General features: G+C 42.5%; 1 protein-coding gene across 1 annotated transcript in view; it reads right to left on the reverse strand.

The window, feature by feature from the left end:
* Positions 1–606: 606 nt before the first annotated feature.
* LOC140494527 (cathepsin L2-like) overlaps positions 607–17,427 on the reverse strand; it is a 46,597-nt gene continuing 29,776 nt past the window's right edge. The window contains exons 3-9 of the mRNA XM_072593795.1: positions 16,937–17,078; positions 15,249–15,371; positions 11,173–11,325; positions 8,318–8,533; positions 8,027–8,192; positions 4,583–4,688; positions 607–1,603 (exon numbers count right to left, since the gene is read on the reverse strand). Of these exons, the coding sequence (XP_072449896.1) occupies positions 1,483–1,603; positions 4,583–4,688; positions 8,027–8,192; positions 8,318–8,533; positions 11,173–11,325; positions 15,249–15,371; positions 16,937–17,077 (1,026 nt within the window). The 5' untranslated portion in view covers position 17,078 and the 3' untranslated portion in view covers positions 607–1,482. The remainder of the gene's footprint in view (positions 1,604–4,582; positions 4,689–8,026; positions 8,193–8,317; positions 8,534–11,172; positions 11,326–15,248; positions 15,372–16,936; positions 17,079–17,427) is intronic.

Here is a 17,427-nt window from a genome sequence, read left to right on the forward strand (position 1 = left end):
TTGTCAATGTTATCACCATGGGGTTTCAAGCAGATTAGAAATAGGTGGGGGAGGGGGGAAAGCCAAGGACAGACCCTCAGGGAACACCAGAAATCCTTGTGCTGGAATGGAATTGAAGCCATGAAAGGTAATTCCTTCCAATAAATATAGTTGGGGTAATTCTATGTAACATTGCATTCCACCCTCAGGAAGGATGTTGAAATAATGGATCGGGTACTACCTGCTGTCGAAGAATATGTGTGCACAGAATGACTTGAAAAATTGGATCAGTTTATATTGCGATAATGAAGATTATTCAGTAATTTGTGTTTATGATCATGGGAACAAAATGGACATAGATGCACAACTACATTAGAACAGGCAAACTCTTAAGGCAAAGTTTGTGAATTTGGTGAGTGCATCAAATTCTGGGTTTGGCATGTTAACATTCCAGAAGTGTTTAGCTGGTTGGTTGAATGAAATGGGATATAGGAATATGGAACTATTTGGATGAAATTAGAACTACTCCTCTTATGGAGAATAAGCAACATAGACTGATTTGCTGAAAAACTATTTGTTGCATTTTGTGAACAATCCAATGTTGAAGAGAAAACCAAGACACACAAATTGATTGCTGTCACACTTTATATCCCGTACTTTGCACAAATAACATCTTCAGGCCATGACCTGAATGTTAGACAATGTCGTCATTCCCTGTTACTGTGCACAACGAGCAATGGCCTTGCTGTTTATCTTACTGTTCAAGCACATACATTTATTATGTTTCATTTATTGAAAACAGATTTTCACCCTCTTTACCCATAAAACATTTACAGAGGAACCTCGGTTATCCGGCATTCGATTATCCAAATATCGGATTATCCAGCAATGTTGCAAGGTCCCGATGCTTGGCTGAACTATATAATCTGATATTTGGTTATCTGGAATTTGATTAACCGAACAAATTACTCCCCACCTTTGGATAATCGAGGTTCCTCTGTACAGGAGGAACCTCTTATCAATATTGTCAAGGAGATAATGTTCTTATTTCTAAAGCAGAAAGTCAGAAGGTCAAATTTGATTTCGAGATTTGATCATATAATTGAAGCTACTACAAGAGTAGTGCAGGATTAGACATGTTCACTTCCAGGTTAGCTGTTAAATGGAAACTTTTTCAGACAAAGATACAAAGTCCCATGACAGTATTCAGAGAAGGACTTACAGGTTTTCCTCACCATCATGTTTTCTGAATAAACTCTTGTAAAACAGATTATTGGGTGTTTAATATCATGATTATGTTTTTTATGCAAATTAGATGGTGTGTTTTCTCACACTGCAACTGTGACTATCCTTCATTAATCAAAGCCTTTTGGAACATCCAGAAGTGATTAAAGCAGCATTATCAATGCAGAGATGCAGCAAGACAGATACTCATCAAGAGTAGACAGAAAATCAGCAGCACCAGGCAAGCAATTGATTCTTTTTGGTTGGTTTAATCCAGTGTTAACATTGGCACTTTGAGGTTTCCATCTCAGGGTAAAGTGCCGACCGAGCGATTCCACAGTGGTTACCCCTGTCCTTGGCCATTTTCATATAGCCTTTCATGCCCCAACCTGTTCCATGACTAAAATGTAAGAGAGCACTATGTTAGATTTCTACTCAAACACACCTTTAAACAGAACATTTAACTAACTGAACGTTTCAACATCAGATTATTGTTTTACCAAAGAGCAACGTTGGACATTGAGTAGCACTCGCACTCAGAGAATCACTCGATTGTCTGTGTGGGCCTTGCTGTTCTCATTGTGACACAATGTTCAGAAGAAGCAGCTCAGGGTATGAGCAGGTAGATGATTAGATACCCTGGTTGCTATTGTAAATGGTGGCAACTGATATCAGGATGTGAAGAGAGAGCCACGTTTGATACAAGTTTGATACTAAATCAGATTTCCCAAAACTACTTTCGCAGAGCAGCATTGAGTATTTGGATAGACCACACCTTCCCCCAACTGGAATATCAAAAGGAGATCTGGTGAGCCACATGGTCTCTCTTCAGTCATTAAAGGAAGACCCATTGAAATCCATCGAGATTTGGTACAACATTTCAATGAATGGCAAAAAACCATCAGGTGGAATATAAAAGGGATCTGTTAGTACTCACTGACTCTGAGCCTCCCTGGATGCGGAGATATAAGGATCACAGTACTGCTGTCTGATTTAGGGCACACACACAGACACACACACACACACAGACACACACACACACAGCCAGCAGATTGTCAGGGTTGTCAGCAGTCTCACTCTGGAAGGTGACAGCTTTCAGTCAGTGAAGGGGATTCTCTGCATGAAACCTCAGGGTAATCTCTGATACCAGTTTAGGGGCTTGAACATGGTCAGCTGCTTGGGATGGTCACAGAAGGATCTTCTCTTTATAATGAGATAGGGAAGACAGCGTTCCCTTGAATTTTCATTCCAGCTGCATGGGCCTTTGAGATCCAAGTGCAGTAATAATCTTGGCAATCAGACATGAATGCCATGATCAGTTTGTTAATGCCAATCATGGTGCATGGGACACTGGACCAGCCGTACAGCCTAGGAGGGACTTTAGGGCGGAGCTTAATGTCAGGAAATCTACCGCACTCCTGGAGTCATTCTGACCTATTTTGGATAGTTTTCTCCTGGAGAGAGAGAGAGAGAGAGAGGTGGGTAGTATGGGAGATGAAAGGCAGTGGTACTTTAGGTGCAGGTGGTGAGGGTCTGAGCGAGATGGTGGCTCCAACAGGTCAACAAAGGATTTTCTCCACTGGGGCCGACCGAGTCCTAAGGCATGTCTGACTCATCTCCTGCACTTCTGTCCTCACCTCTTCCCCTCCTTCCCCGAACAATGACAGAATTCTCCTTGTTCTCCCTTTCCATCCCACTAGTCTCTACATTCCAATGATCATCCTCTGCCATTTCCACTACCTCCAACAGGATACCACCACCAAACACATCTTCCCCTGCCCTTCACTATCAGCAATCCACTGGGACCAATCCTCCCCTCTTCATCACTCCTAGCCCTCTGTCCCATGTATCCACACTCTCCCCTGCCCTGGCTCACTCCCATGCCATCACTGAAGGTATAAAACTTGTCTTTTGACCTACTCCCTGTCCAAGGCCCCAAACACACCTTCCAAATGAAGCAGCAATTCACTTGTACTTCTTTCAATCTAACTGACTGCGTTCGCTGTTCACAATATGGTTTGCTCGACATCGGCCAAACTAAATGCAGGCTGCGATGATCTTGATTTGCTCGTTCCTTGCCATTTGAATACACCATGCTGCTCCCATGCTAATATTTTCATCTCAGGCTTGCTGCAGTGAGGAACGACACCTCATTTTCCACTTAAGCACTTTACAGCCTTCAGGACTCAACATTGAATTCAACTTCAAGGTATGAACACTGACCTCCAATTTGATTCGACCTCCACTGCACCACTTCCTTCCCCAACCCTCACTCCCATGTCTTGTTTGTGTGTCATTGTCTTTGTTCTCAACAGGACTAACCTATTTCCTTCAATTCACATCATTCATTAGACTGATTTTGTATCTCAATCCTTCCTTTACCAGCTTTTATCTTTTGATTTATGAACCCTTACCATCTAGTCCACTCATTTTCTCCCTCTGTCAACAATTAAAAAGAGCAACTAAGTCATGTTGCACTTGAAATATGAAACTTTCTCTCTGACTGAACCACTGGCTGTTACGGCTTGGGTTAGCTTGGATAATTGCTCGAAGTTCGATGGATGGTTTAGGGCAAGAGGGGAAGTCACAAATTATGGAGTTGAACAGGAAAATGAGGAAGCAAGGTAACAACACACACTGTGCAGTCCTGGTGCTAACCCACACTGAAAACATTAAACTCCAAAACCAGTACAGATATGGTTCCTCCCTATAAACCATTTATTAGGCTATAGGTGGAACACTGAGTGCAGTTCTGCTCACCACACCATCAAAAGGATGTGATTGTACTGGAAAAGATGCAGGGGAGATTCACCAGGATGGTGCCTGGGATGGAAAGCCTCAGTTATGAGGAGAGACTGGGTTTGGTTTCCTTGGAGCGAAGGAGGCTGAGGGGAGATCTGATTGAGATATAGAAAATTATGACAGACACAGACAGGGCAGATTGTGAGAATCTTTTCCTCGTGGCAGACATTTCTAAGACCAAATAGCAAAATGTTTAAGGAATAAGTAGTTTAGGGGATATCTGTAAAAAGAAAAATCATCCGACGTGTGGTAGAAGAATGGTATGTGCTGCCTGAGAGGGAGGTGAAGGCAGGTAGTCTTACAATATTTAAGAAACATCTGGATACGCACTCAAAATGTCAGGGCATAGTCGGCTCTGGACCAAATGCAGGTAAATGGGATGAGTGTAGTTTGGTGTGTGTTGGTCAGTGTAGACATGGAGGGCCAAAGGGCCTGCTCCTATGCTGCATGATTCTATAAACCTTGCTATGACTCAATGAGATACAGTATTTAAAAAGAAAGATTTAATTGTAGGTAAGTTAAACACAGTGCGAATTAATACACATTTATGTGTTTCTGAATATTTTTGTGGGTTTACCTGTTTTTAACAATCCAATAATTCCCCTGTTGATCGTATTGATATCCAACCACTAACATTGCATGATTAAGTCTTGTGCTGCTGCAGTTTGGCTCATAATAAATACCTGCAAAGAGTACAAATATATTATCTGTGCAAGAAATTCATTTTAACCACGTTTCAGAAAATTCCCAGGCTTTGAACCTTTACATCCAAGGACATGAAAGTCACAGAGTAACTGATAAGATAACAATCAAATAGAACATTCTGATCTGCTAACTGGAGCTGAATTAAATTGTCAATGGTTAACTCGACTGACCCTTTTTGGGATCTGTCAGTAATTAGTCAGGAAAGGGCAGTGCCTAAGATTGGTAAATTTTGTGTTAGGAATTTCATCAGATTGTTTCATCAGGTTCATCCTTCTGTTTATAACTAACATCTCTTACCACTTGCTTTATATGTTCGCTAAAAATTCTTAGGTTTACTTATTGCTGGGATCCTTGCTGAGATATTTGTATCATCGATAGACACAGGTGAGGTGCTGAAAGCCTGGAGGTTGGCTAATGTGGTCCCACTATTTAAGAAAGGTGGTTAGGAAAAGCCAGGGTTCTACAGACTGGTATCAGCATTGGGCAAGTTGTTGGAGAGAATCCTGAGGGACAGGATTCACGTGAATTTGGAAACACAAGGACTGACGAGGGATAGTCAGCACGGCTTTGTGTGTGGGAAATCATGTCTCACAAACTTGATTGAGTTTTTTGAAGAAGTAACAAAGAGGATTGTTGATAGCAGAGTGGTGGATGTGATCTACATGGACTTCAGCAAGCCCATCGACAAGGTTCTCTATGGGAGATGGGTTACCAAGGTGAGATGTCATGGAATACATGGAGAACTAGCCATTTGGATATAGAACTGGCTCAAAGGTAGAAAACAGAGAGTGGTGGTAGAGGGTTGCCTTACAGACTGGAAGGCTGTGACCAATGGAGTGCCACAAGGATCGATACTGGGTCCACTACTTTTTGTCATTTATGTAAATGATTTGGATGTGAACATAGGAGGTCTAGTTAGTAAGTTTGCAGATGACAACACCAAAATTGGAGGTGCAGTAGACACTGAAGAAGCTTACCTCATAGTACAACAGGATCTTGATCAGATGGGCCAATGAGTTGATGTGTGGCAGATGGAGTTTAATTTAGATGAATGTGAGGTGTTGCATTTTGGAAAAGCAAGTCATAGCAGGACTTATACACTTACTGGTAAGGTCCTAGGGAGTGTTGCTGAACAGAGAGACCTTGGAGTGCAGGTTCATAGCTCCTTGAAAGGAGAGTCTTAGATAGATAGGATAGTGAAGGCAGCGTTTGGTATGCTTTCCTTTATTGGTCAGCGTATTGAGTACAGCAGATGGGAGGTCATGTTGCAGCTGTACAGGTCATTGGGTAGGCCACCGTTGGAATATTGCATGCAATTCTGGTCTCCCTCCTATTGGAAGGATGTTGTGAAACTTGAAAGGGTTCAGAAAAAATTTACAAGGATGTTGCCAGGATTGGAGGATTTGAGCTATAGGGAGAGGCTAAATCGGGTAGGTCTGTTTTCCCTGGAGCATCAGAATCTGACGGGTGACCTTATAGAGATTTATAAAATCATGAGGGGCATGGATTGGATAAATAGACAAAGTCTTTTCCCTGGGTGGGGGGGGCGGGGGGGGGGGGGGGGTCCAAGAATTGAGGGCATAGGTTTAGGATAAGAGGGAAAAGATATAAAGGGGATCTAATGGGTAACGTTTCATGCAGAAGGTGGCGTGTGCAGTCTGTCAAAGGAAGTGGTGGAGGCTGGTAGAACTGCAGCATTTAAAATGCATCTGCTTGGGTCTATGAATAAAAAGGGTTTAGTGGGATATGGGCCAAATGCTGACAAATGGGACTAGATTAGGTTAGGATATCTGGTCAGCATGGACGGGTTGGATTGAAGGGTCTGTTTCCTTGCTGTACATCTCTATGACTCTATGATGTTAACTGCAATTCTATTCTCATTCTGTCTTTGGCAATTTTACTTCCCTCTTCATTTTCTCTCTCAACTTATTATATTTGACCTGGCCCCTGTTTGTTGAATTAATCTGACATGCATCACAGACAGAGTATCCTTTTATCTCATCATATTTATACCTTTAATCATAAAGCTCAGGGTTATGATGTGCTTATCATCCTTTTTTAAAACCTGTCTACCATCTTCAAAATTAACGGACAAAACGCGCTAAGGCTCTGTTTCTTTATCCTCTGTAAAATGGCATTATTTTGTATCGGTGGTCCCTCCTCATTCTTCCAAAGAAAATGCATTTTGTGTGTTTCATTTCATCTGCCCATTTCTCTCTTTCATTTTAATCCATGTCCTCTTTAAGTCTTGTTGACTTCAGGACTTTAATAACTGTGTGAGGATGGAATGAATCAACAAAAGATAAACTTATGTCTGGAAGGAATCAGAAATAAATCCAACTGGAATAAACTGTTAAAGGACAAGGACAAACTTAGAAACGAGTTCATCATGTCTTGGAAAGGAGGGAGTCAAGATTATTTCGACAAAACTGCTTTGGTGCCTGCTGGAGAAATTGGATGCTTTATGTCACAAGGGCAACTGATTGTCATGCAGAAGAACTGAAGGAGTTAACTACAGGAAAGCTGTGTCTTTGAACAGACAGCTAATGCCAAATGGAACAAGGAACAAAGAAGCTACTTCTGATAATAAGGCAAGATGCAGACTTGCAGCAATTTGGATGAAAGAACATTTAAAGAAAAATCGTTAATATGAGCCCACAGAGACTAAAGGACAAAAATGTGTGAAAGAATCAAACTCCAGAACTCCACCTTAATAACCTTTGAAGAACGACACTGTACAAGGATCAATCCCTGGACACTTCCAGAGACAGACACTTTTGCTTATAATCCTGGCCGGATTTCACCATTAATCAGGTAGTCACCAAGTCAGGTTATGAGGCTAAGCTTGCTTACTTGAGGGGTCTTATCTTGGTTGCTACGTCAAATTAACATTAAATTGTTGTTTCAGTACTTGATTGTCTGTGTGATTTCTTAATAAGTAACTTAATTAAAGGCAACTTGTAATGATTTACCCACAACAAGCCATCTTTGGACTGTTCACTCCACTTCAAATTATTTACAAATTGAGGCCACATCACGAATGCAGACTGAAAGCATCAGTGCTCTTAGCATTGAATCATGGGAAGTCCCAATGAATATTTCACCAATTGGGGGGAACAAAAGGGAGATTTGTGTTTTGAATGACAAGGGCAATCCGAGTTTTAATAATGAACTGTATTTCCAATACACTCCCATAGACCTTTGTCCTGCATTTACAACGATGATGCCAAATATCTTCGAAATGGATAGTACATTGAATATGAAAAGTCTTTACTTTTGAACATTATTCCAAGTGTGAATGAATTTTGTTTCTTACCGCTTTTATAAAGATGGAAAGATTTGTGATTTGCATCGATAGCAACAGAAATGGGTCCAACCTGAGCCACTGCTGCAGCGAGTTGATGCTCAGAATTTTGTTGAATCCGTGTCACACACGCACAACGGGTGACAATATCACTTCTGTTAAAGTGGCATTCACCGTTCTAAAGTATGTTAAAAAACAAAACATTCACACCTCAATATTTAAATTAAAAAGAGAGAGCTAATTAAGTAATGAGAGACAATTTCAATTACTTCCTAAAAGCACATAAATTAATTTCAAGATTACCTTGGCTGTGTAGGGATAGGAATGCTCTGAATTAATCCCATTTTGTTTCACATACTGCAGAGCAGTACGTACATGTCCACCACAACAGCTACAGCTTTTCCAATCACAGTCAACCAAGTTCTGCTCACTCAGAGAAATCAGCTTTCCTGTTCTCTTAAAAAGCTGTCCTTCAAGTGATCCAGTTGCACTGAAAGCCCAGCATGAGCCACACTGTCTCTGAATAATGACAGAGAGTAGACAAACATTTGTGTTATCTTCTACATAGAAACATATAAAGTATTTAACCTGTTGGGAGCTCTGAACCATGTGGGCCTCTTAAGTCTCACATTAGGGGCACTTGTAAACCACACATTTAATTGATCTTATCCAACAAAGTGCTTCAGGGTTTTTCTCTGTTAAACGACAAGCTGTTACCGATACTGTAGTAAACCTCTGATACAGCCTGCTACTAGAATGAGCCTTTTCATTAGGCCATTCTCACATCAAAACCTTTTTATTATGTACATTTCAAGGATGGGACTGTGCCAAGGTAAAAGTAAAGCTGCCCTAGTCTTATCAGACCATGGGACTGCTCCCTTGTTAGAGAGAGATGGTTTAATCTGAGTGTGACCAGGCCTCAGGCATGGGGAGACATAGAGAGGAGAATACTTCATGGTCATCTCAGCAAATGCTAAAGTGAACCCAAGCTGTTCATATTATTCTGCATTACAAACCAGCTGTCCAGCCAACTGTGCGAACCGATCCCCTTCTGCCAAAGATTGCTCAGGTGTCAAGTTTGTGCAGAGGGTCCTTTGTCTTATAATTGTTCCACTTTAGTGAGAGACTGGAAATAAGAGGGAAATCCTCACCACAGTAAAGGGAAGGAAAGTTTCAATCAGCTGTAACCAGAACAGAGGTGATATCATTCTTCCATGTGTAACACTTTACACTGTGAACTTGCAGCCCACAGACATAAAAAAAGACCAACAGATGAGATGGCAATTTCGGAACAGAGTGTTATTCGAGCTTAATGTGCTGCAAGAGGCACAAACGGGGTCATTTATCTCATACCAATGGATAACTGTCAGAAGTGTTCGGATAGAAACTATCTTGTGAACTAAAGTGATTCACCCAGGAGCACAGTCAGGAGAACAAAACCTCTGGCTCCTGAACAGTTTAACCAACTTTGGATGGCCGTGTTTTAGTCTGGGGAAAGCTCGTTCAGTAACAGTCTGTAAAAATCTACTCACCCATTAATGTGGCAGTCAGAAAAATCTAGTCTTCTATGAACATTAGTAACTGGAGATGTCGCTCTCTACAGCAAACCAGGCCCCATGCTCAGCTAAGCCAATTTCAGTGTCAACCTTTCTCAAACGTGGCTTCCAGAAGAAATCCGACATTCATGTGAAAAGTGACCCAAACATATTGGTACGTCTCCAACCACTGGGAGGTGGGACTCGGCAAGATTACCTGACAGACAGGAACCTTCACTGGTGACAGACTTTCTGCAGTCAACCACAAATCACATTAATTAAAGCACATAGACTTGATTTTATGTTCTTCTTAATTGTAATTGGTTTGTGAATATCAGCCTGGGGTCCACAGATCTGACTGCAACAATTGCAGATCTTCTTCCTGGCCATCAGGTGGCACCACATTCCATTTCTACACACACCCTGGTGACGTTGTGATGTGGTGGATTGGGCTGGGAGGACAGGGCCTTTCTGATTGATTACCATACTCGCAGAAGACTGTCGGAAACCTCAGAGAAACAGCAGCAATTATTTGTTTAAACTCATCTTCAGGACCTCTGTTAATATTTTACATTCATCAGGCAGAGATCAGGAATGTTCACTGAAGTTCATACTGTCCCAGTTAAATAATACTACCCTTTATTACACAACCCTAATTGCCCAGAGGGTCTGGAGGCAGAGGTAGGTCAGACCAGTTCGGGATGTAAATGTTTATCATTACCCTTTCACATGCCCCATTACTTTAGACCAGCCTTGTCCAATACTGTGGCCCACCAAAGAGTTCTGTCTGGTCTGCCAACAGCTTTGCAAACACAAGAGGTACAAGTGGACGACTCTGTGAAGAGATGCTTCTGCACTCAGAGGCCATGTCCCTCCCATGGTTGATCAGGACAGGCTCAATAGTGAGTGTGTAAAAGAGAGTATGTGTGAGTTTGAAACAGTGTGTGCATAAGGGAGGGTAAGTGGGGGTGTGTGAGTGTGAGGGAGTGTGTATGTATGAGAGTGAGGGACAGTGTATCTGTGTGAGTAAGAAGTCGTGTATTGTGTGAGTTAGTGAGGGAGAGCATGTATGAGGGAATGAGGAAATAAGGGAGGGTGAGTGAGGGTTCACAGTGGGACTAGAAGAGAGTGATTGTGAGCAGGAGAGGGAGAGAATGTGCACATGAGTGGGAGAAGGAGGGGATTTCTGAACCCTGGGACATAGCGAGTTATCCCTTAACTCTTATCCTAACCTTCTCCTCCTTTTCCAAACCCAAATATATGTCTACAAAACACATCTGAGTGAGAAAGAACATTGGAATTTGTCTCTCTCCATGTAAAAAAGGTTTAGAACTGCATTACTCAATTAACCACACTGAAGTTTCTACTCTTTTATTGGTTTCTTGACACATTTCCATGCCATTGTTTTCCATATTGAGCTAACAATATAGAGTGGGGATTTTCTACACTGGGCCTTGAGTAAGGTTTGTATGAAGTCTGTCGAATCTCACCTGATTTGGAGATGCCGGTGTTGGACTGGGGTGTCTCCACAACCACCTGATGAAGGAACGGCGCTCTGAAAGCTAGAGCTTCCCATTAAACCTGTTGGACTATAACCTGGTGTTGTGTGATTTTTAATCTCACCTGGTTCTTCACTTTAGTAACAAAACCCTTTGTGCTCCAGTCAACTCTCTGAGGCAATTTAACATGTTTCGCTGCTGCAAAGAGTTCACATGCTGTGTGATCAATCTCCTTTTCTTTAAATCCATTGAAACGCTGATTGAACTCCTCTGTGGTCTAGAAAAATCAAGATAAAATATTATTAATAGATTAGAAGTATCAGAAAGCATGGAATAAGGGCAGCTATCAGTTGGGAAGATACCCTACAAGAATCAATATTTATGTGAATGATCTGGAATCTAAGATTGAAATTGCAAATTCCAAATTTGCTGATCACACCAAACTGGATGAATTGGCTTATATTCATGAAGAGTGCAATATGATATAATTAACCATGAACAAACTTGCAAATTGAACATCCACCTGGCGCATTCATTTCTGTATGGGTCAGTGTGAGACAGTGCATTTTGGTAGGAAAAATTAAAGGACACAGATTGCTGAGAGAATGAGGTCCTTGCTTGTGTTCCTGGGTTGGGTGCACAGTGGGAGGAGGAATCCCAGGTCCACCGACTAGACCTATACAAATGACCACCCTGTCACACTGAGAGGAGGAGACATTCTTTCAGCCAGAGGCAGTGAATCATTACCACAGGAGGCTGTGGATCCAAGCCATTGAATGTATTTAAGACAGAGATGGATTATTGATTAGTAAGAGGATCAATGGTTACAGAGAGTAGGCAGGAGAACAGGGGTGAGAAACTATCAGGAGAAAGTGAGGACTGCAGATGCTGGAGAGTCAGAGTCGAAAAGTGTAGTGCTGGAAAAACACAGTTGGTCAGACAGTGTCCAAGGACCAGGAGAGTCAATGTTTCAAGCATAAGCCCTTCATCAGGAATGTAGGGGGAAGGGTGCTGAGAGATAAGTAGGGGGATGGAGGTGAGGCTGGGGAAAGGTGGATAGTTGAGAAGGAAGATGGATAGGGAGGATGGTTCAAGAAGGCGGTGCTGATCTGGAAGGTTGGATCTGGGATAAGGTGGGGAGGAGGGGAGATTTGGACGCTGCTGAAGTCAATGTTGATGCCATGTGGTTGTCGAGCCCCAAGACAGAAAAATAGATGTTCTCCTTCCAGTCAGTGGGTGACTTTGATTTGGTGGTGGAGAAGGTCCAGGACTTGCATGTCCTTGGGGGACTGGGAGGGGAAGTTGAAGTGGTCAGTCACAGGCGGTGGGGTTGTTTGGTTTGTCTGACCCGGAGATTTCCCTGAAATGTTCCATGAGTTGGAGCTCGGTTGGTGGGGAGCGTGGAGCTAACAAGGGAGTCATGGAGGGAATAGTCTCTGCAGAATGCAGATAGGCGCGAAGTGGGAAATATATTTCTGGTGGTGGGGTCTGACTGAAGTTGGTGAAAATGGCCGAGGATAATGTGAGGTGGAATGTGAGGTCGGGGGGTTTTATTTTTGTTGTGGTTGGAGAGATGTGGTTCAAGAGTAAAGGTGCAGGAAGTGGAGGAATTGCAATTGAGGGCATTGTTGATCATGTGGAAGCGAAGATAGTGGTCCTTGAAACAAGAAGACATCTAGAATGTCCTGGAGTGGAATTGCTCCTCCTGAGAGCAGGTCCGGCAGAGGCAGAGGAATGATGAATGATTGAATGATGGAGTAGACCCAATGGGCCAAATGGCCTAATTGTTCTCCAGCAATTTGAGAAATAAGGAGCTGATGTTTGGTATTGTAGCAGCTTGGCACAGTGGCTCCGTGGTTAGCACTGCTGCCTCACAGCTCCATGGATCAGGGTTCAATTCCAGCCTTGGGCAACTGTCTGTGTGGAGTTTGCACATTCTCCCAGTGTCTGTGGGATTTTCTGGGTTCACAGGTTTCCTCCCACAATCAAAAGATGTACTCGTTAGGTGAAATGGCCATGCTAAACTGCCCATAGTTTTTGGGGATGTGTAGGTAGGTGCATTGGTCAGGGGTAAATATAGGATAAAAGGGGAGGGGACTGGGTCGGGGTGGGTTACTCTTCAGAGGGTCGGTGTGGAATTGTGGGACTAAAGAGCCTGTTTTCCAAATGTAAGGATTCTGGGATTTAAATCTTATGTTCTTAGGGTTGTTTGGAGAAAGGAATGGGAGTAATTGCTCAGGCTAGAAGAGGGGACTGAGGAACATTACATTGTAAACGGTTGGATTGTATGATTTTTCTGGTTTCTGTATGTTACCTTTTAAAGACAACCACGGATCCTACATTTCCTGTATTAAATATGATGTGGAGGTGCCAGTGGTGGACTGAGGTGGACAATGTTAAAAAAAATCACACAATATCAGGTTGTATTCCAACAGGTTTATTTGGAAGTACAAACTTTTGGAGCGCTGTTCCTTTGTCAGGTAGCTAGTGGGGCAGGATCATAGGACATAGAATTTATAGTCAACAATCACAGTGACTTAAACTGATTCGACGAATTGAACAAACCTAGCTTGCTGTTAAATGTTTCATTATTTTGAATGGGTTGCTGGTTTCTATTCATTAATATGTAAATCCCAGAACTTCTTTCAAGTCACAATTGTGAGATAAAATTTCATGAAAAAAAGTTTTTATAAAAAAAGGTGACATTACAACTCAGACAATGCATTTTAAAGGCATGAGGTTAGAGTCTGAATGTATTCCAATCTTGAGTCAGACCGGTTATATTTCCAAAGTAGGAATTTATAAAATGCCACATGGACTGACTGCCTACAGATTGTGTGCTTTTTGAACAAAATACAATGTACCTGCAAATACAAATCTGCAAATGCAAATTCACCCCATAGACTTGTGTGTGTGCGTGTGTGCACGCGTGCGAGAGAGAGAGTGAAGTGGGGGGGGGGGGGGGGGGGGGGGGGGGGGAGAGAGAGAGAGAATGTGTGTGTGTGCGCACATGCGCTTGATGGAGTGTGTGCCTAAGTGTAATGGAGTACATGCTTGTGAGAGGGTGTGAGCGTTATTATGAGTCTGGGCGGGGGGTTGAGTGTGTGTCTGAGAGAAAGCGTGTGTATGAGAGAGGGGCTGCGTGAGTATGTGAGTGTGATAGTGTGTAAGAGTGTGTTTGTATATGTGCTTGTGTGTGAGTGTGTGTAAGAGAATGTATAGTGTAGTGGGGTCACCTGTAGTGTGACATGAACCCACTATCGATGAGGATGAGCACCTCACCAAGATCTTCCCTACGCCTCCACCTCCCGCCTGTAAGTAACCTCCTACCTTAAACAGACCATTGTTCACAGCAAACTGCCCGGCCGTCAGGACAACATCGACCACAAAACCGTACAGCCCTGTCAAGGCAACAACTGCAAGACGTGTCAGAGTGTCACCATGGATACTATCATTACACATGGGGACAACACCCCCCCATGTACCCAGCAGGTACTCATGTGACTCGACCAATGTTGTCTATCTCATATGCTGCAGGAAAGGACGCCCTGAGGCATGATACATTGGCAAGACCAAGCAGAGGCTACGACAACGGATGAATGGACACCGTGAAATAATCACCAGACAGGGATGTTCCCTCCCAGTCGGGGAACACTTCAGCGGTCAGGGACTTTCGATCTTGGCTCTTCGGGTCACCATTCTCCAAGGTGGACTTTGTGATGTGCAACAATGCAGAGTGGTCGAGCAGTGGTTGATAGCTAAGTTCGATACCATGAGGATAGCCTCAACCAGGACCTTGGGTTCATGTCACACTACAGGTGACCCACTACATGAGACACTCTCAGATACAAGCACACTCACATACACACACTCCTACACACTCACACACTGATGCGAAGCCTCTCTCATAAACACAATCTCTCTCAGACACACACACCCATCTCGCACTCATGTGCACACCCTCTCACAGGCATATACTCCATCAAACTTGCACACACACTAACAAGCATGCGCACACACACTCACACTCTTTCCCTCTCTCCCAAATATACACACTCAGATAAGTCTAGGGGGTGAATTTGCCTTTGCAGATTTGTATTTGCAGATACATTCTATTTTGTTCAAAAAGCGCCGGTCTGACTCAAGGTTAGAATACAGACATGACAGGCACGACAGATCCCAAACGTATTTATAACTCACCAGATCTCCGAACTGGTTCAATCCCACAGTGAATGTGTGCTTTCCCATTGCATACTCCATGTTGTGCCGTTCAATGTATCTCACATTGTCCTCCCACAATGCTCTTCTGTAGGCCTCCTCAGCCTGAAAAAAAGTTACACCAAGTCAACTGAAGACCCAGCTCTTATTGTCACTGTGAGTACAAAGACGATGCTACATCTGAACTCTGACCATGAACTGATGGGCTCCAGCTCACAGGCAATAAAGATTATTCAGACACAAACAATCTCAATTCAGGTAGATGCAGATGGCTGGAACACGGGCGATTAATTAATTACCTCAATTTAAAATTATGCCTACAAACAGTGAATATACATCAAGCTTTCCATATGTAGGTTGTGGAAATCCAAGGAATATCATTGTTACGCCAATTTTTTACAATAATTATTTAGTATTGATGAAAAGTACTCTAACTTTCAGAACAAAGAACAAGAACAAAGAACGAAGACCAATGTAGCACAGGAACAGGCCCTTCGGCCATCCAAGCCTGCGCCGACACACTTTCCCCTTCCATACTAAAACTGTCTTCACTTACAGGATCGTTATCCCTCAGTTCCCTTCCTATTGATTTATTCATCCAGGTTTCTTGAAAGTTGCTATTGTGTACGCTTCCACCACCTCATTGGCAACACGTTCCACTCACACTCTTTGTGCAAAATACTTGCCTCGTGCATGACTTTTAAACTTCCCCCTCGCACCCTGAACATGCGTCCCCTCGTAATTGACAGCCCCCACCTCCACCCGCCCCAACTCTGGCATAAAGCCTCAAACTTTCACTCTATCCATGCCATTCACAACCTTGTAACTTCTATCAGGTTGCCCTTCAACCTCCTGCATTTCAGTGAATACAAACCCAGTCTATTTAACCTTTCTTCACAGCTAAAATCCACGGTACCAGGCAGGATCCTGGTAAATCTTTTGTGAACCCTGTCCAAAGCATTCAGATCCTTCTGGTTGGGTGGTGACCAGAACTGATATTACATCTGTGCAGAGGATCCACTCAGGTTAAAAGATGTGTTATCTAGATTGGAAATCAACTACCCAACACTGTAATGGGTTTTTGGGATTTGCACACATTCACCATCAAATCATCTGCCTCATTACCAATTCTTAATTAATATTTTAGAAAGCCAGTGTTTCTGAATTAAGAATCCCAGGAGCAGGGGAAGGCATGCATTTAGCACAGTGGAAACAATTGAATCAATTAGGACAAAAGATAAAATAAATGAATTATTATCATCACACCAGCACTTTCAAATCCTAGAAAGGAGGAGGAAGGAAAGCCTGAGGGAGGTAAGATAAAGAGGAGTGAACAAATAATTTTGATTAAGAAACAACAAATGAACACAAGAGGAAGAAAGATAGAGAAGAGGTGAATGAGAAAGAGCAATTAGAATTGATGTGTGACAGTAATAAAAGGAAAAAAATTAACTTAAGAAAGAGACAAATAATTCTCTGTTTTTTTTATACAGAGTTAAGAATTATGGGAGAGAAGTTTTTGATATAAAAGAGGAAGCAAATGTACCCATTGCCCATGGAGCACAAACCAGTTTTACCACAAAAGAGAGGCCTTTCTGAAACAATCTAAAACTTGAGAAACGCCTTCTGCTTTGAATTGCCCAGTGGAACTGCAGTTGCCCAGCACTTACCATTTTATATTGTTTCCCATGCAATGATTTCCAGTTGATCCAGGCTTCATCCAATGTTGAATCAAATGTGGAAACAGTGGCTGCAGCCAACATGGAGACCAAAACCCAGTCCACAAACAGAGAGCACCTCATGATGGGCATTCTGATGGAACAAAACCTTCAACCTTATTTTCAGTCAACACAGAATTTGTGAAATCTGAACCAATTAAATTTTAAAACTAGGATGTTACATTTCTTCCCAATTTCTTGTGGCTCCTTTCAATCTCCCCCTCTGTAGAAATCACCATTCAATTTGGAACAGTAAGGAAAAGACAACGGGCAGATGACAGCTACAGTGTCAAGGCAAGAGGGAAGCAGGAAAAGGATAGAGAGTCAATATTGGGAGAAAATAGACCACAGACAGGTCTGCAGTATTTAATGTCATCAATTCAATGTAAAGAGTTCAGTGAAAATTCAGGTGGGCTGAATATCCAATTTGATAGACTCTTAAA

The sequence above is a fragment of the Chiloscyllium punctatum genome, chromosome 24 (assembly GCF_047496795.1).
Source record: "Chiloscyllium punctatum isolate Juve2018m chromosome 24, sChiPun1.3, whole genome shotgun sequence".
NCBI classification, from domain to species: Eukaryota; Metazoa; Chordata; class Chondrichthyes; order Orectolobiformes; family Hemiscylliidae; genus Chiloscyllium; species Chiloscyllium punctatum.